Raw genomic sequence first — 27,561 nt, 5'->3', positions numbered from 1 at the left:
AAGAATAAATATATAATAAAAATTAAAATATCTGATAAGAAATAGGAATTAACCCCTGAAATTAAAGAATGTTGGTTGTTAGTTAAAAATGGGAAATGTATGGACTATAGCAAGCTGATAATGAATATGAAATGATGATAAATGGAAACATTATACCTCAAAGAGTAAACTGTAAAAAAATTCTATGCATGCTGAGAAACCCTCTTTCATGTTCTTGGTTAGGGTTGTCTAATAGACTACCAAAACACTACAGGCTATTGTTATTGCCTTTGGTTGGCCCTGCAGGTGGAAGTTAAGCCCATATTCCTAAAGACACCATGCATTTTGGACACAAAGCCCAGAGGCCCCAAGCTGAATCTAACCTGAAAGTCTCCTACTACCTAAGGACTATGCACTAGAAGGTACCTTTTATGGCACCAGAAGTACCATACAAGCTTCCAAAGGAGGGAAACAACCAATAGTCCTACCCATGAACCACATGACAACTGTGAACCACAATGACCAACATGGCCTATACCTCTTCAGGTGGAGTGATGGTGTGCATACATTGGTGATAAGCAACAGCTCTCTATTTGGAGTTAAGACATGCTCAACAAGAGGGAAAACATTCTTTGTACTGGAAACTAAGCCACTTTCCCATGGATAATGAGATCACAGATCATGAATGAGAATCTATAACTACCACTTTACTAAACCAGCATAATCTTTAACTACATGCTAACTATCTACCCTTATACCCAAAGATAAGTTCTCACCCCTCATCATGAAAACTTCTATTTGCAATATAGGGAGACCATTATAGCAAAATACAACCAATCAAAATTCAGAGTTGTGAATCTTAGTCCCAACTGATACATCTATAAAACACCTCCAACACCTAAAGCTCAGGAATAGTTCTGGAAGAGGAGGCAGAAAGATTGTAGGAACTTGAGGAACAGGAAGTTCAACATTAGCTTGTGTCTCCAAGAAATGTCAGAGACTACAATCATGAAGTCTCAACAACGTGGCTACTTAAGCATGACTATAACAAAGAAAACACCAATAGACATGTTAATAAGGAAGAGAGAAAGTTTGAAAAAACATCAGCCAAATAAAGATCAATAGTCAACTAAGAAATGCTGAAAGCAGGAGAAATAGTCTTTCTCAGGGAAGAGCACACCAATTTCATATGGTGTGAATACCAAAGGACCAATCCTGAAAACATACACATGCAAATAACATTATATTGACAAAAAGGATTGCACTTACATATTAAGGAACACACACACATACATTGCATAAACTAAGTGAAAATGAAGTCATGAATTTGAAAGAGAGTGAGGAGGTGGGTACATGGAGGGTTAGAAAAGAGGAAAAGCAAGGGAGAAATGGCATAATTATATTCTCAAATTTAAAAATAATAAAATCTACATTACACCAAAATTCAATAATTCATATGCTATAAGAATATAGCTGATTTTATATAAATACATATTTTAATAGAATAAACATTTAAAATAATTTATTTTTCAAGCATGGGAATTACAGGTAGCATTTATTTCAATGAATTTTGATGCATATACAATAAATTCTCTCATTGAAAGGCTTTGATTTAGTATCATTAATAAAACAGAGTAATATTATCATCAGAAAATTCTAATTTTTTAGTAATTTTTATCACCCCTAAGTGAAACTCATATGCATTAGTAATAATTCTAAACTTGTCTTTCATAGTTAAACAATTAGTTTCCCCCCTCTGCCCTCTGCCCTCTACTTGAGTGAGTGTGGGCTCTTCTGCCATCTCCTGCTTGGAACTCTCTGTGTCTGCTCCACTCTAGTAGACCTGACCAGGCAGGATGGACCATCCAGTGTCTGACCACAGCTCATTCTTAGAACCCCCTCTGCCCTCTGTCCTCTGCCCTCTGCCCTCTGCTTGAGGTAAGTGTGGGCTCTCCCTCCATCCCTGGCTTGGAACTTGTTGGGTCTACTCTGCTGTAGTAGACATGCCCCATCAAGGTAGACCTATAGTCTCAGCACACTTCAGTCTTGGCTCCCCCATGCCTTCTCCCCTCCACCCTCCACTTGAGTCTTGGCCCCCAATGCCCTCTGCTTGAGTGAGGGTAACACCAGGAGAGGCTAGACCATCCAGAGTTACCTACACTGAAGTCTTGGACCACCTAATTGACTGGGAGACTAGAGGAGAGGGAGAGACCCCAATGGAAGAAGGGATGGGAGGACAACTGTATAAGAACACACTCAACAACAGAAAGACCAATGTGACACAACCAGAATCTAGGGACTCCACGCCAGCAAGACCTAAAAATCCAAAAGCAGATGAAGCAGAAGAGAAGGACTTTAAAAATTGTTTTATGAAGATGATAGAGACACTTAAAGAGGAAACAAGAAAAATCCTTCGAGAAATGGAAGAAAAAAACAAACAAAAAATTGCATGAAATGGAGGAAAAGACAAGCTAAAAATTCAAAAAATGAACAAATTTCTTAATGAATGCAAAGATACCCAAGAAAAAACAACAAAACAAGTGAAGGAAACAACAAACAGTTCAAAGCTTGGAAGCTGAAATAGAAACAATAAAGAAAACACAGAATGAGGAGATGCTGGAAATAGAAAAGCAAGGTAAACTATCAGGAACAACAAATGTAAGTATAACAAATAGAATTCAAAAGATGGAAAAGAGAATCTCAGGTGTTGAAGACTCACAAGAGGAAATACAGTCATTGACAAAAGAAAAATCTCAAGTCCAACAATTCCCTAACACAAAATATCCAGGAAATATGGGAAACCATGAAAAGGCCAAATCTAAGAATAATAGGTATAGAAGAAGGTGAAGAAATACAGTTCAAAGGTACAGAAAATGAATTGAACAAAATCATAGAAGTAAACTTCACCAACCTAAAGAAGGATATACCTATGAAAGAACAAGAAGATTACAGAACACCAAATAGACAAGACCACAAAAAGAAGTCCCCTTACCACATACTAATCAAAACAACAAACTTACAAAATAAAGAAAAATATTAATAGCAGCAAAGGAAAAAGGCCAAGAAAAATATAAAGGCAGACCTATCTGAAATATACCCAACATCTAAATAGAAACTCTGAAAGCCAGAAGGCCCTAGATAGATATTCTACAAATGCTAAGGGAACATGGTTGCCAGTCCAGACTACTATGCCCAGCAAAGTATTCAATAACTATAGATGGAGAAACAAGATCATACATGACAAAAACAGGTTTAAACAATACATATCCGCAAATGCAGCCTTACAGAAATTACTAGAAGGAAAACTCCAACCCAATGAAGATAACTACACTCATATAGGCAACAGATAATCCCACTTTACCAAACACCAAAAGAAAAAAGGGGGGAATCCTCACATAATACCACCACTAAAAAATCCAAAACAAACAAGAATTAACAATCAATGGTCATTAATATCCCACAATATCAATGGTCTTAACTTGCCTATATAAGGACACAGGCTAACAGAATGGATGTGAAGACAGACTCTATCCTGCTGCATACAAGAAACATATCTCAATGTCAAAGACAGATTTTACCTCAGAGTAAAGGGTTGAGAAATGGATTTTCCAATCAAGTGGACCCAATACTAATATCTAACAAATTAGACTTTAAACTAAAATCAATCAAAAGAGTTGAAGAAGGTAATTTCATATTAATCACAGTAAAAGTCCATCAAAAAAGATGAAGTCTCAGTTCTGAATATTTGTGCCCAAAATACAAAGGCACCCACATTTATTAAAAAATTAATAAAGCTCAAATCGCACATAAAACCTCACACACTTATAGTGGAAGACTTCAACATTCCACTCTCACCACTAGGCAGGACCCCCAGATAGAAACTTAAAAAAGAAACAAAGAAAATAACAGAAGTTATGAACCAGTTGGGATTAACAGACATCTATAGAACATTCCATACAAACACAAAAGAATATAACTTCTTCTAAATGCCACATGGAACCTTCTCTAAAATCAAACACATACGTGGCAACATAGCATAACTCAACAGATACAAAAAAAGGAATAACCCCCCTGAATCCTATTGTATCACCATGGTGTAAAGTTAGAATTCACCAATAATACAAATTGCAGAAACCCTACAAACTCATGGAAGTTGAACAATGTGAAACTGCACCATTCCTGGGTCAAGGAAGAAATGAAAGAAAAGAAATTAAAGCTTTCCTAAAAATCAATGAGAATGAAGACACAACATACCCAAAAGTTCATAGCACTAAGTGCCCACATGAAGAAACTAGAGAATAGTCACACTAGAGAATTAACAGCACAACTGAAAGCTCTAGACCAAAATCAAGCAAACTCACCCATGAGGAGTAGATGCCAGGAAAAAAATCAAATTGAGGGATGAAATCTATAAAGTAGAAACTAAGTAAACAATACAAAGAATAAATGAAACAAAGACTTTGTTCTTCAGGAAAATCATCAAGATTGACGGATCTTTATCCAATCTAAAGAAAAGATAGAGCATGCTAATTAACAAAATCAGAAATGAAAAGGGGGACATGAAAACGGACACTGAGGAAATCCAAAGAATCATCAGGCCATACTTTGAAAATGTGTACTCCACAAAATTCAAAAATCTAAAGGAAATGGACAATTTTCTGGATAGTTATCACTTAACAAAATTAAATCAATAAGAGTAAGCAATTTAAACAGAACCATAACACCTATTAAAATAGAAGCAGTCATCAAAAGTCTCCTAATCAAAAAAGTCCCAAGGCCAGATGATTTCAGTGCAGAATTCTACCAGAAATTCCAAGAACAGCTAATACAATGCTCCTCAAATTTTTCCACACAATAGAAGCAGAAGGGATATTACCAAACTCTTTTTAGGATGCTACTATTACTTTGATAGCCAAGCCACACAAAGACAGAACTAAAAGGAGAACTACATAACAATATCCCACTTGAACATTGATGCAAAAATAGACCACTTCCTGAACATAACACCAGTGGCACAGACACTGAGATCCACAATTAACAAATGGGACCTCATGAAACTAAAAAACTTCTGTAAGGCAAAGGACACAGTCAACAAGACAAAAAGGCAGCCTACAGAATGGGAAAAGATATTCAATAACCCCACATCTGACAAAGAGCTAATCTCCAAAATATACAAAGAACTCAAGAAGCAAGTCTCCAAAACACCAAAGGATCCAATTAAAAGGTGGGGTACAGAACCAAACAGAGAATTTTCAATAGAGGAGGCTAAAATGGCCAAGAGATACTTAAGAACATGTTCAACATCCTTAGCCATCAGGGAAATGCAAATCAAAACAACTTTGAGATACCATCTTACTCCTGTCAGAATGGCTAAAATCAAAAACACCGAAGACAATTTATGCTGGAGAGGTTGTGGAGAGAGGGGAACACTCCTCCACTGCTGGTGGGAGTGCCAACTCGTACAGCCACTTTGGAAATCAGTATGGAGATTCCTCAGGAAAATGGGAATCAATCTACCACAAGACCCAGCAATTCCACTCTTAGACATATATCCAAAAGAGGCAAATTCATACAGCAAGGGCATCTGCTCCACTATGTTCATGGCAGCATTATTTGTAATAGCCAGAACCTGGGAGCAACCTAGATGCCCCTCAAATGAACAGTGGATAGAGAAAATGTGGTACATTTACACAATGAAGTATTACTCAGCAGAAAAAAACAATGGAATCTTGAAATTCTCAGGTAAATGGATAGCACTGGAAGAAACCTTCCTGAGTGAGGTAACCCAGTCACAAAAAGACAAACATGGTATGTACTCACTCATATATGGATTTTAGACATGGATCAGGAGAGTGCCAGTCTGCACTTCCAATGACAGAGAGTCTGGGAAACAAGAAAGAACATAAAAGATATGCATGGTACCCAAGAGAAGAGAACTGAGGCAAGATCCTCTGAACAGATGGGGAACAAGGCGAGGGGTGGGGGAGGGGGAGCTGGGAAATAGAGAGGGGGAGAAGAGGAAGAGAGAGTAGGTCATGGGGGAACAGGAAGGTTGACTGAGGGGGTAGGATAGGGGTAAGAGGGAATCATAGGTTAGAAGACAGATCAGGCACCATTGTGACCTCTAGTGATCTAAAGGGATGACACCAATTGGCAAGCTAAGCAATAGTGTAGAGACCACCCGAATGCCCATTCCTGATAGTGAACTTGATGTCTATAACCATCCTGGAGCCTTCATCCAGTGATTGATGAAAGCAGAGGCAAACACCCACAGTTAAATACTGAACTGAACCCAAGGAATGCAGCGACAGAGAGAGAGGAGCGATGAGCAAATTGGCAAAGAAGGGGCTGTCAAAACCAGCACGGACAGCTGATCCGAACAGGGGAGAGCTCTTGGACCCCAGACCAACAGCTGGGAGGCCAGCATGGGACTGATCCAGACCCCCTGAATGTGAGAGTCAGTGAGGAGGCCTGGGCAACCTATGGAGTCCTGAGCAGTGGATCAGTGTTTATCCCTTGAATACTAACAGACATCCTCTGTACATAACACAAAGAGGGATGCTCTCTCAGCCTGGACTCTTAGGGAGTGCCTGGACCCTACCCTGAGTGAAATGACAGACTCTAGATATACCCTATGTGGAAGGAATTGGCAATAGGGTGGGAGAATGGGGGGGATGGTGGTGGAGTTTGGGAGGAGGGGAGGGAGAGGGAACTGGGATTGACATGTAATACAATCTATTTAAAATTAAAATAAAAAATACTTAAGAAAATACTGGCAAACCCAATACAAGAACACATTAGAACAATGATCCACCATGACCCAGTAGGCTTAATCCAAGGGATTCAAGGATGGTTCAACATACTAAAATCCATCAATACATTATATCCACCATATAAACATCTGAAAAAGAAAAACCACATGATCATCTCACTAGATGTTGAAAAAGACTTTGACAAAATCCAACACCCCTTCATGATAAAAGTCTTGGAGAGATCAGGATTAACAGGAACATACATAAACATAATAAAAGCAGTATACAGTAAACCAACAGCCAACATCAAACTGAATGGAGAGAAACTCAACAAATTTAAAATCAGGAATAAGGCAAGGCTATACACACTCTCCATATCAATTCAATATTGTACTTGTAGTTCTAGCTACAGGAACAAGACAACAAAAGGAGATCAAGGGAATGAAAACATGGAAAAGGAGTCAAACTTTCACCATCTGCAGACGACATGATAGTTTATATAAGTTTCCTGAAAACCTCTATCAGGGAACTCCTATAGCTGAAAAACACCTTAAGCAAAGTGGCAGGATACAAGATTAACTAAAAAAATCACTAGCCCTACTATATGTAGACAATAAAGGAGCTGAGAAAGAAATCAGACAAAAACAGTGTAAAATATCTTGGGTAATGCTAACCAAACAAGTGAAAGACCTATAAGGAAGACCTTCAAATCTTTGAAGAAGGAAATTAAAGAAGATACCAGAAAATGGAAAGATCTCCCATGCTGTTGGATGGGTAGGATCAACAGAGTAAAAATGGTAATCTTACCAAAAGCAATCTACAGATTCAGTGCAATCCCCATCAAAATATTGGCACAATTCTTCACATACTTTGAAAGAACAATAATCAACATTATATGGAAACAAACAACCATGTACAATAAAGAATTTCCGGAGGCATCACCATCCCTGACTTCAAGCTCTATTGTAGAGCTATAGTCCTGAAAACAGCACTGTGTTGGCACAAAAAAATAGATAGATAAACCAACAGAATCGAATTGAAATTCCTGATATTAAGCCACACACCTATGAACACTTGATTCTCGACAAAGACACTAAAAATTATACAATGGAAAAAAGAAAGCATCTTCAACAAATGATGCTGGCATAACTGGATGCTGGCATGTAGAATAAAGCATATAGATCCATGTCTATTTCCATGCACAAAACTCAAGTCCAAATGGATCAAAGACCTCAACATAAATTCAGCCACACTGAACCTCTTGAAAGAGAAAGTAGGAGGTACCCTTGGATGAATTGATACAGGAGACCAATGCTTGAGCATAACACCAGTAGCACAGACAGACACTGAGACAGACAACTAATAAATGGGACCTCCTGAAACTGAAAAGCTTTTGTAAGACAAAGGACACAGTCAACAAGACAAAACTGAAGCTCACAGAATGGAAAAAGATATTCACTAACCCCACATCTGACAGAGGGCTGATCTACAAAATTTACAAAGAACTCAAGAAGCAAGTTTCTAAAACACCAAAGGATCCAATTAAAAAGTGGGGTACCAGCCGGGCGTTGGTGGCGCACGCCTTTAATCCCAGCACTCGGGAGGCAGAGGCAGGCGGATCTCTGTGAGTTCGAGACCAGCCTGGACTACCAAGTGAGTTCCAGGACAGCCTCCAAAGCCACAGAGAAACCCTGTCTCGAAAAACCAAAAAAAAAAGTGGGGTACCGAGTTAAATAGAGAATTCTCAATAGAAGAGTATAAAATGACTGATAGACACTTAAGAAAGTGCTTAACATCCTTAGCCATCAGGGAAACACAAATCAAAACAACTTTGAGATATCATATTACTCCTGTAAGAATGGCTAAAATCAAAAGCACCAATGACAGTTTATGTTGGAGAGGCTGTGGAGAATGGGGAACACTCCTCCACTGCTGGTGGGAGTGTGAACTCTTACAGCCACTTTGGAAATCATTATGGAATTCCTCAGGAAAATGAGAATCAGTCTACCACAAGATCCAGCAATTCCACTCTTAAGCATATACTCAATGATACACACTCATACAACAAGGACATTTGTTTGACTATGTTCATAGCAGCAGTTTTTGTAATAGCCAGAACCTGGAAGCAACACAGTTGCCCCTCAACTGAAGAGTGGATAGAGAAAATGTGGTACATTTACACAATGGAGTACTACTCAGCAGAAAAAAAACAATGGAATCCTGAAATTTGCAGGCAAATGGATGGCACTATTAGAAACCATCCTAAGTGAGGTAACCCAGTCACAAAAAAACAAAGATGGTATGTACTCACTCATATATGGATTTTATACATGGATCATGGGAGTGCCAACCTACAATCCCACTACTGGAAATTATGGGAAACAGGGAGGACCCTAAGAGAGCTATGCATTGTACCACAGAGACAGAAAAAGGGACAGGATCTCCTGAGAGGATTGGGAGCCTAGGAGTGGTGGATAGGGAGCAGGGAGAAAGAGAGAGGGAGAAGAAGATGGAAGAGGAGGACATGTGGGAACAGGAAGTTTGAGTTGAGGTAAGAATAGATAGCAGGATGAGAGATACTATAATAGAGGCATTCATTATAGGTTTTAGGAGAGATCTGGCACTAGTTGGATTTCCAGAGATCTACAAGGATGACACCATCTGGCAGTCTACACAATAGTGGAGAGGCTACCTTAAAAGCCCTTCCCCGATAATAAGATTAATGACTACCTTATATGCCATCCTAGATCCTTCATTCAGTGGCTGATGGAAGCAGAGGCAGACACCCACAGCTAAGCAGTGAACTGAACTTCTGGAACCCATTTGTAGAGAGAAGGAGTGTTGAGGAAAGATGTCAAAACCAGGCTGGTAAAACCCATACCTAGAGCTGACCTGAACAAGGGGAACTCATGGGCACCAGACTGATGGCTGAGAGGCCAGTATGCAACTTATCCAGACCCTGTAAATTTGGATGTCAGTGAGGAGGCCTTGGCAATCTGTTGGGCCTCAGTTAGTAGATCAGTATATATCCCTGGCATACTAATGGATTTTGGGAGCCCATTCCACATGGAAAGATACTCTCTCAACCTGGACACAAGGGAGGAGGGCTTAGGCCCTGCCCTGAATGATATGACAGACTTTGGAGATCCTACATGGAGAGCCTTACCCTTCCTGAGAAACGGAGTCGGGATTGAGTGGGGGCTTGGGGGTGTGGTTGGCTGGAGAGTGGAACACTCCTCCACTGCTGGTGGGAGTGCCAACTCATACACCCACTTTGGAAATCTGTATGGAGATTCCTCAGGAAAATGGGAATCGGCAATTCCACTCTTACACATATACTCAATGATACACATTCATACAACAAGGACATCTGTTCCACTATGTTCATAGCAGCATTATATGTAATAGCCAAAACCTGGAAGCAACCTAGATGCCCCTCAACTGAATAATGGATAATGAAAACATGGTACATTTCCACAATGGAGTACTACTCAGCAGAAAAAAAAAACAATGGAATCTTGAAATTTGCAAGCAAATGGATGGCACTAGAAAAAACCATCAAGAGTGAGGTAACCCAGTCACAAAAAGACAGACACAGTATGTACTCACTCATTTATGGATTTTAGGCATGAAACGGGGAAGTGCCAGCCTACATTCCCACAGCCAGAGAGTATGCGAAACAGGGAGGACACAAAGAGACATATACATGATCCCTCAAAGAAGGGGAAAGGGACAGAATCTCCTGAGAGGACTGGGAGCATGGGGAGAGGGGAGAGAAGGAGAGGGAGTGAAGGAAGAGGAGGGGAGAGGAGGACATGGGGGAGCAGGAAGGTTGAGTCCGGGGAAGAATAGAGGAGACCAGGATGAGAGATACCATAATAGAAGGAGTCAACATAGGTTTGAAAAGAGATCTGGCACTAGTGAGATGTCCAAAGACTTATAAGGATGACACCAACTGGCAATCTAACCAATAGTGAAAAGGCTACCTTAAATGCCCTTCCCTGATAAAGTGATTGACAGCTTCCTTGTATGCCATCCTAGAGCCTTCATTCAGTGGCTGAAGGAAGCAGAGGCAGACACCCACAGTTAAACACTGAACTGAACTCCTGGAAACCAGTTGCAGAGAGGGAGGAGTTATGAGCAAGGGGTCAAGACCAGGCTGGTGAAACCCACAGAAAGAGGGGGAGCTCGTGGACTCCAGACTGATAGCCAAGACACTAGCATGAGACTGATCCAGACCCCCTGAACATGGGTGTCAGTGAGGAGGTTTCAGCATTCTTTGGGGCCTCGGGCAACAGCTCAGCATTTATCCCTGGTATCCAGATGTACTTTGGATGCCCATTCCACCTGAAGGGATGCTGTCTCAGCCTGGACACATGGGAGAGGGCCTAGGCCCTGCCCCGGATGATATGACATACTTTGGAGATCCCCTACGAAGGGCCTCATGCTCCTTGGAAGTGGACTGGGCATTGGGGGTATTTCTAAGTGGGCAGGGGAGGAGGAGAGGGAGAGGGAGCTGGGATTGACATGTGAAGCAAGCTTGTTTCTAATTTAAATAAAAAAGAATGAGAACATGTGAAGAAATACTCAAGCTATGAGGCTGACAAGTATGTTGGTATCTCTCCAGATACAGGAGCCAATAATTGTAAGAAAGGTACAGACTGGTTATTTATATCTTGATAAGAACAAATTGGAAGGAACAGATCAAAGTGTGGTCAAAAACAAGATTCCACGAAACATCCACAAGATGCAAAAGCTCTTCCAGCTCCCAACACACACACACACACACACACACACACACACACACACACACACACACACACACACACGCAAAGCCTACTTCCTAAAAATTGGCCCAGTAATCCTCTTAACTTCACATCTCACAACAGTGAAGGCCACACCCAGCTTTTAACATGGTATGAGGAATTGAAGTTAGGTCTTCATGTTTGCAAAGAAAGTTATCTTACACATTGAGCCATATTTAGTCTCTGTTCTATGTACTTGTTATTTATCTCCTTCTTTTCTCAGATATACAAAAGACTTGATGCCTTCAATGATGGCAATAGTTCTTGTATATTCTCTTGTATTTCTAAAATATATTTGTATCATTATTCTGAATATATATTAAGTTATTAATATATATCTAGCGATCAGTCTGATCTGTGATTAGTCCTGAAACAGGATTTTAATATATTGAGATTAAAATCAGCTCAACCATTTATAGAAGAGCCTCTTTTACAATTATTTTTATTTATTCATCTCTCATATACTACTTCCTGACTGAAGTTCCCCTCCCCTAAATTCCCCCATCCACTCCTATGTTTCCCTTCAGAAAAGTAGAACCTGTAAATTTGCTTGTATATCAATCTTTAGGATACACACATATTCTAGTTTTAAAAACAACCAGATATGATAAAAAGTGTGGTAGCAGATATTTTGATGACATCATTATTATTATCATCATATAATGAGTTAAAATCTATGCTGTGCTGAAAATAATATACTAAATGTATATTATGTTTGGTAATATTTCAACTGTGTAATTTAACTCAAGTCTAACTCATCAACTTTATTGACTTGATGTATAGCTTGATGAAGTAAAAGTATACCTAGACATATAGAAAAGCCAAGGCTTTGATATTTATTCATCACCATGGAGTTACATATCAAATTAATGCTGATAAAATTTGTTACCAATCATGATGATAAGAATAGTTAAGTAATTTTCCTATGGTAACACAGAATTATAAATCCACAATGACAATCTCTGTTTCTAAGGTATAATACTATTTAGGCAGGCAATTATAATCCTTGTCAGTATTTTAAAATAAAATTATTTTAAATAATTATTGCTACATTAAACTGAAGCCTTCAAAATTTAATTAAGTTCTCACTTAGCAAGTTAGAGTTGCATGCAAAGACACAAATAACATAAATGCACTTTTATTAATTGGTTTTATGTTACAAATTGATTATTTTTTTGGTTTTTCGAGACACGGTCTCTCTGTATTGTTTTGGAGGCTGTCCTGGAACTCTCTCTGTAGACCAAGCTGGCCTCAAACTCACAGAGATCCTCCTGCCTTTGCCTCCCGAGTGCTGGGATTAAAGGTTTGTGCCACCAATGCCCAGCTACAAATTGATTCTTGAACATTTGTTTAGCATGCACAAAGTGATCGGTTAAAATCCATGGATATAAGGAAATTCAACTGTCTTCTAGAGCAAATGTGATAAAGAGTAACCTTCCAAACCTGGGGTGTTTAGATACAATATATATTGTCACTGCAAAGCATCTCCTCCAATTCCTATGTAAGAGGTTATTTCGGGAGCTAAAATAAGGCCACACTTTTAACACACATACATAATATCTCATACTCACTAAACCAGTATCTCCAAACTGAAGTTTGTGGATCATCTCCAAAAAACCAGCACCTCCAGAAGAATCCTTCATGGTGGTAAATCACTGACATTTCTTCATAGTCATGCATATCTTCATCATACTGTGAAATAAAATAATTTAAATTACAGCACTATGTATGACTTGTTTTTTCATGAATTCTACAACATGCTGAAATACCACTTATGACAGGTTAGGAAATACAGTTTTATAACATGCTTTCCAGCATTTTCTTTGTACTAGTGTGTACAACTAATGATCTTGCTGTCTTGAATATTCTGATTCATTTTCTCTTGGTAGCTCTTAATTTTTTCAATTTGAATGACCTTATAAGTAATATCATTCTTGATAGTGAACAGATATTAACTTGAACACTAAGAACTTAAATTGCTTTAATGAGAATACAGGAAAAGTTTAATATTTTAAGGTTTTGTGATATATTGATGAATCATTGTTATACATGTCTCTCAAGAATTATGCTTGAGGTTTTCAAAATAGTAAATGATGAAGAAGATTTATGTGGAGAGTGGGATTGGTGAGTAGGAAAGGGAAGGAGTGGAGGAGGAATAACTAACATTAGGGTGTTTGGAAAGCCATATGAAAAGAACTACTCTATAAACATCATACACACATGTGTGTGTGTAGACACCTGTATACACACACACACACACACACACACACACACACAAAGTATTAATTAAGTTACCCTACACTGAGGACAATGCTCTTTCCAGAAGTCTTAAGTTGCTAAATAAAAGGCCCAGTGTCCAGTATCCCCTCAAGTGGTAAACATAGACATGTGTTCTTGGTTACCCATAAGAACTTGATGGTAAGTCTTTATTGCTGAAGACATCAAATTCTTTGGTCACAGATAGAGAAATCATGCTGGCACTGACTTGGAAGCTCCCTCCTATCGACTAGCTTTCATGGTATGAGGGAGTAATATATAGGATGCATGGGTAAAGGACATCAATAGCCTTAACCAGTTCTAAACACTGTAAGTGGTCTTAACAACTGGTCTGGAAAGATATCCCCATGGGTCCAATAGTGGTATGAATATTATGCAGATAACCAACTGCTCTCTGGATTAAGGCTTACTCTACAGAAAAAAACTCATGCCTGATACTGTAAATCTGGCCAAGTACATATGGTTGAGGATCTCATACATTTTAGGAATGTACCCACTACTATTATTTAGTTAAGTGGACACAGTCTCAAACTTCTCTCTAAATAATACTGTATCTCCATATTAAAAGATTAGTGTAATTCTCATTCCTTGTCAGAAACTTGTCTTTGTATACTAGATGGTGACTAACACAGACACTTATGACTGGTCAAAGTGAGAAAATAAGTGTCTTTGGAATGCTCACCTGTTAAATGAGGTAAGCATTCCAAAGCCACTCCATAAGAGTCAGGGAACATTGCATAAGAGGGTGCAAAAGGGTTGTAAAAGAAAGACAAGACATAGAGGAGGGTTGAAGTGAAGCAGCATATTTTGAACATGACAAGGTCAGTGCACTCAAAAATGCATGTGATTGCCTACATAAGATCAAGTGAATCAACATTATACCATGCATGAGAGATGAATAAATGAGCTGTCACCCAAAGCTGAGGAGCTATTGCCAGTTGATGACTGTTAGTAGAGACTTAGTTTCCTTTATGGGATAAAAGAGAACAATAAGTTTGGGAAGGAAACACGGGAGACAGACACAAAATAAGTTGAAGAAAGAAGGATGAGTAAATATGACAGAAATATACTGTATGTATGTATGAAATTCTCAAAGAATAAATAAAATATATTTTAAAACTAAGTTAAAATGAATGCACAGTGTTTGTCTTACAGCATGCTCAATATACAACATAGATTTACAGAACACCTAATCAATGGCAATTTAAGTTGGAAACTAAATTTTCCTGTGCACCTAATTCCCTCTTGAACCCAAGGCATAGCCTATTTACTTTATACAATATTATTGTAATATCAGTGTTTTAATGAGTAAGTTAACAAATTGTTCCAAGAATGTATAAATAAATACAGCCTGTTATTTTAATTTTTCTTTAAGTGGCATAAATTTCTTGTACATATCCCATTAGGGATCTGTTGTACCATAATTCTTGGTTATAAATCATAGCACAGGATTTCCCATGCTAACAATCAGTGAATTGTGATCAGGAATTGGCATAATTCATGATTCACAATTGAATTAATGAGACCAAACAAAATTTCTTCAGAAATGAAATTCACTGAAAAACCAAGAAGCTAAAGTGTCTGCACTCTCAACCTTTTTCAAGGTAGTGTATTGGTGAGGTGAATGCTAAACAGTCAAGCTTTATTTACTTCAGAGTATAAATCATAAGGTCATAATAAGAACAGAAAGGCCTGGACTTAAAGATGTATTTTACGATGTTATTTTAAGAGTTCATTACTTTATTACGATTAAAACTATGAACTATACTTTCAAAATGTATTATTTACTATAAGTCTTTAGGGATAGCAAATCAATTAATAATATGGTTTTAAAATGTATTTTTAAATACTCAGGATAGTTTACCAGATTGTTTTGTTGCATAACAGGTTTTATTGTGAAGATGTGTATAATATTTTAACTTGCAATACCATTAAGAAAACTTTATTTTTTAAAAAACTGGAAACATTTGATCACAAAATAAGCTATACTCATGGATAACAAATAATTTAACTGTTTTATAACATTTGGGGATTGTGTTCCATACATCTGTAAATCTCATTCCTGTATAGTAGATTTATTTTTAAGTCCTAATTTACATGTAAATAATTTTATCATATACTATGGGGGAACTTTTAAGATAAAAATTTTAGAGTAAAATTGATTCTAAACCTTTTTGTTTTGTTTTAAACTCTTTGAGAAATGACAAATAGCAGAGTAGAGTATTAAATAAGCACAGGTCGCACAATCTTTTCCATAGTATAGTTGAATAACCCTTAAGCTTAAAATGACCAAACAGAAAAGTAGCTACAGATGAAATCTGTCACTGGTTCCATATGCAAACATCTTTGATTAGCTCTACAGCATAAGAAAAGAATGTAAGTAGAAATAGTTAAACAATATGAGATAAAGTATTAGCTATAAATCAACATTTTCTCTCTTTGTGTATTAATTATGCTTATTTAACAAGATTATATTATGTCATGGAAACAAGATAAAAATATGTACAATATCATATTTTCATTGTTTTTGCTTGCTCCATATGAGTAAAACACAAATTTCCCATGCTATGTAATTCCATATTAGATAACAGAAGCAAATCCACTAAGCTCTAATAATTTGCTATTTTTAATTCCTTGCCTTCATCAATTTTTATTTGTAGGCAGTGCTATTATAAATATTATGCTCAACAATGAAATATTACAGAGAAGGTCTAGAATAATAAACAACATCATCCATAAAGGTTTTTTCTCTTTCTTTGTTTAAACACAGGCTTACTTATATACTAATTGAATCCCTTGATGGTGATTATACATCAGTATTTGTTAGAAATTATTCCATGAATTTAAAAGAGTCATATTGCAAAGTGTGTGTCTAGAAAATGCAGACTCATTTTCTTCTTATTATTAAGTACATATTTTTAATTAATTTTTATTTAAATTAAAAACAATCTTATTTTACATACCAATCCCAATTCCCTCTCTCCAGTCCTCCCATTTTCTCCCACCATCCCCCCATCCACTCCTCAGGGGCAGTAAGACCTCCCATGGAGATTCATTAAAGTCTGTCACATCCTTTGAGACAGGACCTAGGCCCTCCCCCATGTTAGGTAAAATATCTTTATGACTTACAAATACACTATTATAAAGATAAGAGGAACATTAAATAATCATTAGACTCACTAATAATTAGTTCTTGTTTATGGACCATTCAGTCTAGACTGAGTTTTGCTTTGTCCACACACATGGACACTACTAAATATATCCTAAAGTAATAAAATAATCAAGAAATGATGGCTAGAACACTAGAAGAAATTCTAAGTTTTGGTTGTTTCTCAGCTTCAAGTTCTGTGAGTTCAGATATGCTCCTTGCCGTTTGGAAAATGGCAAAACTCTCTCAGTAAAAAATACTCATATCCAGCAACATTTTAGTCCATGTGCTAGACACTGTAGACCTCAAATAGATTTGGTTAACAGTATAATAATCTTACTATGATTTAAAAAATACAGAGGGAGATAACTAGCAGGCCTAGGTGATTTCAAATATGATTACCAGCTGTAACATTCTTTTGGGTATCTGCAAGTGTTTCTCAACGGTGTCCATTATTATTTCCTGGGGAGTACAGTGACTGTCTAATTACAGTTTAAATGAAGTATGTGGCAGTCTAGGTGATATTCGATCAGAGAAACCAGGAAGCTGTCCCCCCAAAACTATCTCTTTAGTTAAATAATTCATTATTTAATAATGAATCCATCATTATAAACATATTCCCTTACAGTAATAGAAGTATGCATGTGCAATCCGAGTACTCAGGAGGTAGAGGCAAGAGGATCACCAGTTTGATAGTAACCAGAGATGTACTGTGAAACAACAAGTAAGCAAATAAAAGTAAATGCATTCCAGGATCTCTTTAGAAAAAAAATAATACACATTGATGGGACTGTAATGAGTGTGAATTTATTAGAAACTGCAGAAATGAAAGACCTCTGGAAAGGAAATCATACAAAAACAAAGAATGGTCGCAATGGAGGTCAAAGTGAATTTTCTGAGAACTGGGATCAGATTTAACACATTCCCGATCACACCAATTCATACTGAGTAGGAATCAGGCTTTTGGTTTGTTTTGTTTTAGTTTGTTTGTTTGTTGTTTTACCTAAGAAGAACAATAGCTTTTCTTCTTCACTGGAGATTCACTTCAAATGGTAAATGCATTTTGTGTATGAATATTTTGCAGGCATAAAGAGCACTGTTTAACTGTGGGAGATGAGTATTGTTTTATAACATGATTATGTTTGAATTTCGTGAAATTTGAATTGGATAAAATTTTGTGAATCCTATGTAAACCTTTCCATAAAATAACCTTTCACACTGGACTACAGTTCCAACAACACAGCAGTGAAAATGACTTTTCAGCTCTCCTGAAAGGAAAACAATTTTTACTTTGGAGAACGCCTCTGGAGGAACATGCTTACTAATTATGACAAACATTTTGTTTTCTTCCTCAAATATCCACATTATTTTTACACAGTAAAACGATTTGAAAATCACGAGAAGGACATTTTGCAAATTAACCGTCCAAAATAACATGTTTTAGTCTGAAAATAAAATCACAACAATATCGATAACAACCTGAGTTCCTTACTGCTCAAATTACCCTGGATTCCATATCTCCACTCTCTGAAACAACTCAAAACAAAAATTATTAAATTTAAAACTACACTTTAACAGAATAAAGGCCCAAAGAATCAACCTAATATTATGTAGATTTCTGAAAATGCTACTCTCCTCTAATAGGCAACTATTTCAAGTTCCACAATTTTTCAAGAAAACATTAGATTTTTGGTTACCTCTTCTTCAATATCCAAAGTTCCATTGTTAGAGTTAAAACTTCCACAGGTCTCCGTTGCAAGTAACCAATATTCAGTTCCGAATGCTACCAAAAATAGGATAATGCCAACGGCACCAAAAATTCCTGCCACAAGAGCAGCAATTCCAATCTTCATGATAGAAGTACTGTATTCTTTCCTAAAATTGCATGCAGAAGAAGCATGGAAACGACCAGTTGCTAAAGCTATCTGTAGGTCTCAACAGAAGTCACTATTTTAAGACTAGGATTAACATCTTTTTGTAGCTGGTCTAGGTTTCACCAGGCTGTGTGAGAAGAGCTATTAAAAGCAGGTGACCTGGTTGAATTAAGCCAATGGTCTATCTAACACAAACCTGCTCCAGAATCAAAATCTCTCTCTGTCTCTCTGTCTCTGTCTCTGTCTCTGTCTCTGTCTCTCTCTCTCTCTCTGTCTCTCTCTCCCTCCCTCCCTCCCGTCCTCCCTCTCATACACATACACAGGCAGATCAGTTCCACAAAATAATTAACAAACATATAAATGAGATGTAAGATAGCAACTTCTGTCTTCAGTGTAAGTGAAATGAGTGATATCTATAAAAGAGGTAACTATCTACCTAAAGGGAAGATCACAGATTGAGTTGATTACCTGAGAAATTCTAATTAACATTGTCACTTAGTAATACATGTGCACCAATAACTACATAATACGTAATATAAAATGCAACACTTACATATTGGCTTTGAAGACTCAGCAGTACAGTTATAAGCACAACTCTGTACTAGTGGAAATTTCCCAGTGAAAAGAAGAGATTACCACTTCTGTCATAACTATCAATTTCTAACTATAATCTTGTGCAAGAACTAAACAATGCAGATATTAAGAAATATACACAAATCAAAATATTATTCATTTATTTATTCATTTAATATTTACTGTGTTTGGAAAACAGATAGTTGACAGAAAGCCAGTGTGATCAGAGGTACCCTCTATTAACAAGGAGAGATGAGTGGCCAGAATGCTGTTATAATAGAAGAATAATCTTTGTAGTTATCTTGGGTTGGAATCTCACTTATTCCACTTATTAGTTTATGGGCTTTGAACAAGTCTCTAAACTTCAGTCTCTGTACTATTAAAATGATGATGACAGTAATGCCTGAACTAAATTTGCTAGTAAACTGTGAATCAAATAATACCCAGCACATGATAAGCAAATGATACATCTTATTAAGTGATTTTTAGGAAAAATCACTAGGTGAGAATGTTATTATAAAAGGAAGCATAACATATCTGTCTTTATGGCACCTATTATTGCTTAGAAAAACAAATTATACACATACACATCAAATAAAATGTTACAGAATATATTATAAAGTGTTAATATTTATTAGCAAGATGAAAACAGAACAATGAATTCCTTCTCATTGCTGAACACCATACAATCACTTACAGAGACCAGAATGTTATATATGAACCAGTACTTCTTAATATTTAAAGTGTGGGTAGAGAAGACAGAAATGTGATATAGAGGTTCAAAGAATGTCATAGCAGTTCAGAGGACCAAGGAACATGAAGGATATGAACAGGTGGCTGAATAGTTTTGGAAGGATTTGTGCAGCTGTCTTGGGAAGATAGGCATTGTCCAAATGCCCCAGGGAGTTTACTATCCAACTTCAGTTCCTCATGTCATATAAAAAATGCAAACCTTTCCAGAAATTTCTGGCTGGTCATCTGAAAACATTTTCTTTAAGTTAAAAGCAGTTAGGAAATCCATGTATGCAAAGAATAAAATCCAAAACATCTTCAATTAGGAACAATGCTGTTATTTTCAGAACAAGAGAGGTCTTTATGTCATTAAAATAAAAACTTATTGCAGTCTCCTGAGAAAGTTTCCTCTAATGAAGACTGTAATTATCATTTTTTCTGAGGATATGCTCAAGCTTGAAAGGCCCCTGGTCAAAGCTAATGTACAGAGCAGAAGATTCATAAAACAACTATGGACTAGAATATGTGTAAATGAGGACACATTGCCACATGGAAGTTCCCACTTTTTATTAAAAGAAGTGCGAGGTTTTGCTTTTTATTTTTTCTGTGAACTGTTTGTTTTCCAAATATGGTTAAAAGTTGAAAAAATAATGCTTTTATTTTTATTATAAAAATCAGTAGCAAAGTACAGGTAATAAAAATAAGACAAGAAATTACTGACAGCACAGGAGATATTATCTGCTGAGATTTGAGGTTTCTCAGGTTTTAGAAACAAGCACTGGGCTTAGTGCTAAGATTCAAAAAGAAATAGTTTGATTGCTGAAAGCTAAAATTATCCACCTGCCTAAATTGTGGATTCAATGATCTGGTTGCCATGGAGAGCTGAAAATATAGTTTTCCTTTTATCAAAATTCATCCTTGACCCCAATTCTTTTCTCAATAATTTTATCTTCCTGGGATGGAGATCATCAATTAAGATCACTGATGGCTGCTGCAGAAGCTCTGATGCTCTTTTCTGAAGTCTATGAAGCCAGGCACATAGGTGATACACATGCAGGCAAAATACACACACAAAAATGAATTTAAATACTTATGTCTTTAAAACTGCTAATAATGAGTGAAGTAACTCATGTGAGGAAAAACACATTATCAGTCTTTAAAAAAAGAGCAGAGGAAGAAATGTGGCTGAGTGCATACAAGCACTTATGCAGTGGATTGATAACCTAAGTTTCAATTGCTTTTCTATACCACAAGGACCATGCCTCAGGAAGTGAGACCAGGCACAGTGGGATGGGCCCTCCCATGTCAATCATTAATTAGGAAAATGTCCCACAAACTTACCTATGGGAAAATTTGGTCAAGGAAATTCCTCAATTGAAATTCCTTCTTCCAAGATGACTAGCTTTTGTCAAGTTGACAAAAATTAACCAGCACAGTACCTCTAATATAGTTTTGGTAAATAATAATTTTTGACTTTGTTACACTTTGATAAAATATAATATAAATTGTCATTTGTTATTTATATTATTTTATAAATAAGAATAATAGTTAGGTGAGTGGGATAACCACTACACTACAGAAACTGGCCTACATACCTATGGGGTATATTTTTTTTCAAATGATGACAACATGAATACAGATATAAATCAAAACATTTACCCACCACGACCAAGTTGGCTTTATCCCTGTGATACAGGAATAGTTCAAACTACACAAGTCAGTAAGTGTAATGAACCACGAAAATAGGCGTAAGGACAAAGAACACATGATAATATGAATAGATACTGAAAAGGCCTTTGATTAAATTCAACATGTCTTCATGATAAAAGTCCCAGAGAGGTTGGACCAGAGGGAGCATACCTCAACCGATCAAAAGCTGTATTTAAGAAACCCACAGCCAACATCTTCCTAAATGAAGAAAAAAAGTTTAATCATTCCCACTGAAATCAGTTCTTTTCAGTATCAGTCTTGAAATACTTGCTGACGTATAAGGCAAGAGGAGAAAATTAAAGAGATACAAATGGGACAAAATAAGTCAAATCATCTCTATTTGTAGATGATATGATCTTATATATGAAATCCCAAAATTCTATGAGAAAACTTCTAGAAATCATAAACAAATTCAGCAACATGGCAGAATATACAACCAACTTGCACAAATTAAAAGCTTTTTATGTACCATCAACAGAAATACAGAGAAAGAGATCATAAGCATACTCCCATTCACAAAAGCATTGAAGAAAATAAAATATAGAGAGAGAAACAAGGAGATAACTTAATTTACCAGACTTTGTCAACTCCCCATAGGAGCCCTTGTCTGCTGGGAGGAGTGGATGGGGAGTGGGCTAGGGGTAGGTTAGGGGAGGAGAGGGAGGTGAGATGGGGTGGGAGGGAGAACTTTGGTTGGAATGTAAAATGAAATCAAATAAATAAATAAATGAAATATCTTAATTGAAACTTTAAATTTATGAAGGAATCTAAGAGAAAGAAGCTAGAAATGAAAAGAAGTTCCATGTTCTTGATTCATAAAATTAATTTTGTGAGGCTGTTCTAACATTTACAATTCAATTTAATCTCAATTAAAAGTCCTATCTCATTCTTCACAGATATTAAAAAAATCCTAAAATTAATATGGAATCATAAAAGACCAAAGTTACCTAAAACACCCCTGAGAAAAAGAACAATCCTAGAAGGGTTAACATACTCATAAAAAAACAATGTGATACTGGCATAAAAACAGAACTGCAGACCAGTGAAAGAAAATTAAATTCCAAAAATTAATATGCATAACAAAAGCCATCTAATATTCAACAAAAAAAGCCAAAAGCATGCATTGGAGAAAATAAATCATCTTTAACAAATGGTTCTGAGAAAAGTGGATGCCTACACGTAAAGGAATAAAATTAGCCTTGTATTATCACATTGTACAAAAGATAATTCTAAATGGACCAAAGACCTAAATGTGAAACATGAAACTGCTAGAAGAAATCTTAGGCAGTACACTACATGATATGGAAATTTTTGTAGCCACTGTGGAAATCATCGTGGGAGTGCCTCATAAACTTGGAAACAGCCCTACCACATGACTGACTTACACCACTCCTGGGCATATTACACAAAGGCATATTACTCTATTTCCCACTATAGAAATAATGCTCATCAAGTTCATAATTACTCTAGTCACAATAGCTAGGACATGGAAATAGACTAGATGACCATTAACTGCTGGATAATGAACATGTGCCCTCAAAACAGACCAGAGTTAAATAGTATTACATATATCTTGATGGTAAGCAAGAGTATACAAAGCCCACACAATAGGAGGTAACTTATGGCTGGTACTAAACAATTAGCCAACTACCTGTGCTGGTGAAATCATGCAACTGTGAAGAAAATCTTCTACTGTCACTTATAATTTAGACAATTATAAAATTAAACTGTATTCTGAACACTTATCCTTATGCCCATACGTAAGTGTCGCTCTCAACCCTCATGAGAGATGCTCCTTGTTGTTGTTAACATAATTCTTTTATGGATTCTTTGATAATTTCACATCATGCACTCCAACCCCACTTGTTTCCCAGTCCTTCCGTGGCCACCCTCCATTCCTACAGCTAAGGGAACACCTTGAAAAAGAGGTGGAAAGATCATAAAAGCCGAGGTACCAGAATTTCTGTTATGGGATTGTTTCATTCAGAATACTAAATGGATTAAGATGCATGTGCACGCGTACACACACACACACACACACACACACACACACACACGAGAAAGGGATGCCAAGAGCTTGACAGGGATTGGAGCTATAGGAGTATTGGAAAGAAGAGAAAAAGTAACATGAATGTCAAAAACTAAAAAATAAAAATAAGGAAAACATGCCATCTATATACAATGGAATTTTATTCATTTGTGATTTTATTCAGTTGTAAAAAACTACAGTTATTAAATATGCAGAGAAATATATAGGGCTTATATACAATATCTGATAAAATAATATACTGAGTGAGACAACCCAGACTCAGAGAGATACATGTCATGTGTTCTCAATCATATTTGGTTCTTAGTGTTCAATTTAAATTACTCACTGAATTCAGGAAAGTAGAAAGGGATCATTCATGGGATGGGGAGAAAGGTCTTAAGGTAGGGAGGCATAGTATAACACTGGTGATAGGGAGAGGAAAATTAATGGGGAGGAAGGTTTAAGAGGGGAGAGGGAGCCGGGCGGTGGTGGCGCACGCCTTTAATCCCAGCACTCAGGAGGCAGAGGCAGGAGGATCTCTGTGAGTTCGAGGCCGGGCTGGACCGACAGCCTCCAAAACAATACAGAGAAACCCTGTCTCATAAAAACCAAAAAAGGGGGGGAGAGGGATGGGATGGTGGGGTAAATGTGTGGGTTGGAGAAGAGTTAACTCACACTAAGTACATTTGAAAAAGCCATACATAAACTTACTACAAGTTTTGTTCACATATATATTTGAAGCTGTGTTACCCTACATAGGAGATTATGCTCATCCCAGAAGCCATGAGTTGGCAAATAAAAAGCACCTTGCCTAGTATGGGATACCTTCCCTAAACTTGTAGATCAGAGGTGTGCTGGAGACCCCCAAGCAATATAGCCTACTAACATTTCTTTTGATTGCCAACCAGAATATAATGGTAAGACCTTATTGCCAAAGATACACATATTGGTAACAGGACATGGAGAAACCACATCTGTACTGACCAAAAAGTTTCGTTCCTACAGACTAGCTTTCAGAATACTGGAAGTTGTTATGCAGCCTGTTTGGAGGGAAATGTCATCAACAGTTTCACAAAGATGTGAACTCTGTGAGCTTCAAAATGACTAGTGTGGAAATATATTTCCATGGTGCATAAGTGGCACGAATGTTAGGAGAAAAACCAATTGCCATCTGATTTGATTTAAGGCCCACTCAACAGAAGGAAACTCATGCCTGGTTCTCCAAATCTTGCCAAGAATCTATGGTTGGGAGCTCACAGACTTCAGGGGTAAATCTATTACTATTATATTTTGCTAAGTGGACACAGTTTCAAAGTTCCTTCTAAATTTCTGTTTGTCAATTATTATAGTTCTTAGATTTCATCAGGGATTTTTCTTAGTGCAGTGGTGGCTAATGTAGAACTCACAATCAGTCAAAGCAAAGAAATAAATGACTGGGAAGTGCTCACACACAAATGGGAAATCAATATCATACCTCTTACCTAAAGCTTAGAGTGAGATACAAAAAGTACCCAAACCCACACAGAATAGAGCAAAAATGGGAATGCTGTAAACCTTATTTTGGGAAACCAGAAGGAAATGTGTATGGAATTCAAGTAAACATTAGTAAAATATATTATAGACAAATCTCTTCTACAAAAGTAAACATATGACTCCTAACTTATATGTTCATTTCAATAGCAGACAAAAGTAAATTCATACAAGTCCAAAACAATCATATTTCAAAAGAAAATATTCACTGGAAAAGGGATACTTTGCTATCTAATAATAGGTAGCACCATAGTTCACAATGGAATGTTGTAAGCTCTTTCACTAAGAGTTTAAGATGAGCACAAGGATGGGTTAGGCCCAACATTTGTTAGGATGTGAGTTTGATCTCCAGCCTGAAAAGAGACAAAAGGAAGGAGAAATAAATCATTAATTCTTTACATTATTATATTAAAGACCCCATCCAATTAAATAAAATAAGAAAAAGAAACAAATGTAATTAAAACAAAACTTCACTATTGCATTTTTGTTTAGGATTTTGTTGTTATGGTTGTGTAGTGACAGAATCTCATCATATAGCCTTTGCTGGCCTGCAGAGAGGTCCCTATTTAGGCCAAGTTGGCCTCAAATGTGTGGTTACCTTAATGCCTCCACCTCCTAGGTGCTAGGATCATAAACATGCACCATGACCAGGTAAACATTTCATTATTTGCAAATATTATGTATATAGAAAACAAACTAAGATAGAAATGCAGCTGTGCCCCTGTAATCTACATACTGAAAAGGCTAACAGGGGATAATTACTAGATTCCAGGTTAGCAAAACTAACTTGGGCAACATAGTAAAGCCCTCATTAAAAACAAAAGGTTAAAAAAAGAGCATATACTATTAATATTAATGTATCATATGAGCCTAGTTGTTCTATAAAACTTAAGCTTAGAAACTTAGTTTTATTTTTATGAATACTCTAGCTATATAATTTTCATTTTATTTTTATTCGTTGAATTTTGTCAGAATTGCATTATGCAATTTCTTGTACATTTCTTGCAGGATTTTATAAGTATTTAAACACAATTTTACTACTCATTCACATCTATAAGATACACTTTGTCAACACAGGTCCTTACTTAACCCTGTTAACTAAAGCTACAGGTGCAAAGCAATTACAAGACTATCGTAACAAGTCTATCACTGAGTTTAAATATTTCAGTCAATATATTAGATTAATCTGTCTCTAATATTAGTTAGACTTGTTAGGTTTTATGACAAAAATCATAAAAGGATATATAGTATAAGGTGATATATTGTTCTATATTGTCTTACCTTTAATCCCTTGTTTCTTTTTATTCATTTTTGGTGATAAGAAATTTTGTTTTATCCTAGATGTAGTTTGGTGGAATGCTATGAGCAATGCATGAAGACCTAAGCAAATATGATTTTGATAATAAGTAATCTACCTGTTATATTTACAACAATATTCTCAAAGTGATCAAGAAATGTTATGTCTACCTTCACAATAGCATTTTCATTCTTTGCTGCATCTTCAAGCTAAGCACAGTCAATGAATATACAAATAATTGTCATTTTGTGCAACCTTAGTCTTCACCACTGGCAATAGAAAACAAATGATATGAAATGCATTTTGTCATCATCACATTAACAGTTATTATCAGCCACATTATCAACAATTTATTTCATCATGACAAGATTAAAATTAGTATCATATGTTCTATTTCTTCATTCTATAGAAATTTAATGAAATCAAATGAAGTTAAAACATTATCATTTTCTTCTCTAAATCTAAGTTTTACATTCAGAGCTAAAGAGTAGCAATAATTTTTTTTCACTTAAAGGACTTCAGATAACTTAAATGCATTCCCTGGAAATTGTCCTTAACTACACTGCTCTGACAATTTCATAAATAAGAATAATAGGTAAGTGGATTCTGGCTGGTATGTAAAAGCTAAAGGCTAAATCCAGGCTTAATGTCCTTTTGATAAGGTAACTGCATCAAATGATAAAGGTTATTCATATATATAAGCTTGATAAAACTTGAGCACTCACTGGAACTGGTGATTTGAGCCGTTTATCAGAGATTTTTAAATGAAATGCATAAAATGAGGTAGACTAAATTGGAATAATAAAAACTCACAATTTTAATATTTTCAACTACCTCTTTAGTACTATTTCCCTG

General features: G+C 36.5%; 1 protein-coding gene across 1 annotated transcript in view; it reads right to left on the bottom strand.

Annotated features, from left to right (window-relative positions):
- LOC110343352 (transmembrane protein 182-like) overlaps positions 1 to 18,846 on the bottom strand; it is a 67,574-nt gene extending 48,728 nt beyond the window's left edge. Inside the window, exons 1-2 of the mRNA XM_021234653.2 lie at positions 18,659 to 18,846; positions 13,108 to 13,228 (exon numbers count right to left, since the gene is read on the bottom strand). Of these exons, the coding sequence (XP_021090312.1) occupies positions 13,108 to 13,228; positions 18,659 to 18,814 (277 nt within the window). The 5' untranslated portion in view covers positions 18,815 to 18,846. The remainder of the gene's footprint in view (positions 1 to 13,107; positions 13,229 to 18,658) is intronic.
- Positions 18,847 to 27,561: the final 8,715 nt, after the last annotated feature.

Source organism: Mesocricetus auratus, unplaced genomic scaffold (assembly GCF_017639785.1).
Source record: "Mesocricetus auratus isolate SY011 unplaced genomic scaffold, BCM_Maur_2.0 Super-Scaffold_100003, whole genome shotgun sequence".
In the NCBI taxonomy this organism is placed as follows: domain Eukaryota; kingdom Metazoa; phylum Chordata; class Mammalia; order Rodentia; family Cricetidae; genus Mesocricetus; species Mesocricetus auratus.
Note: the sequence above shows the minus strand (reverse complement) of the source record. Positions and strands in the feature narration are given on the sequence as shown.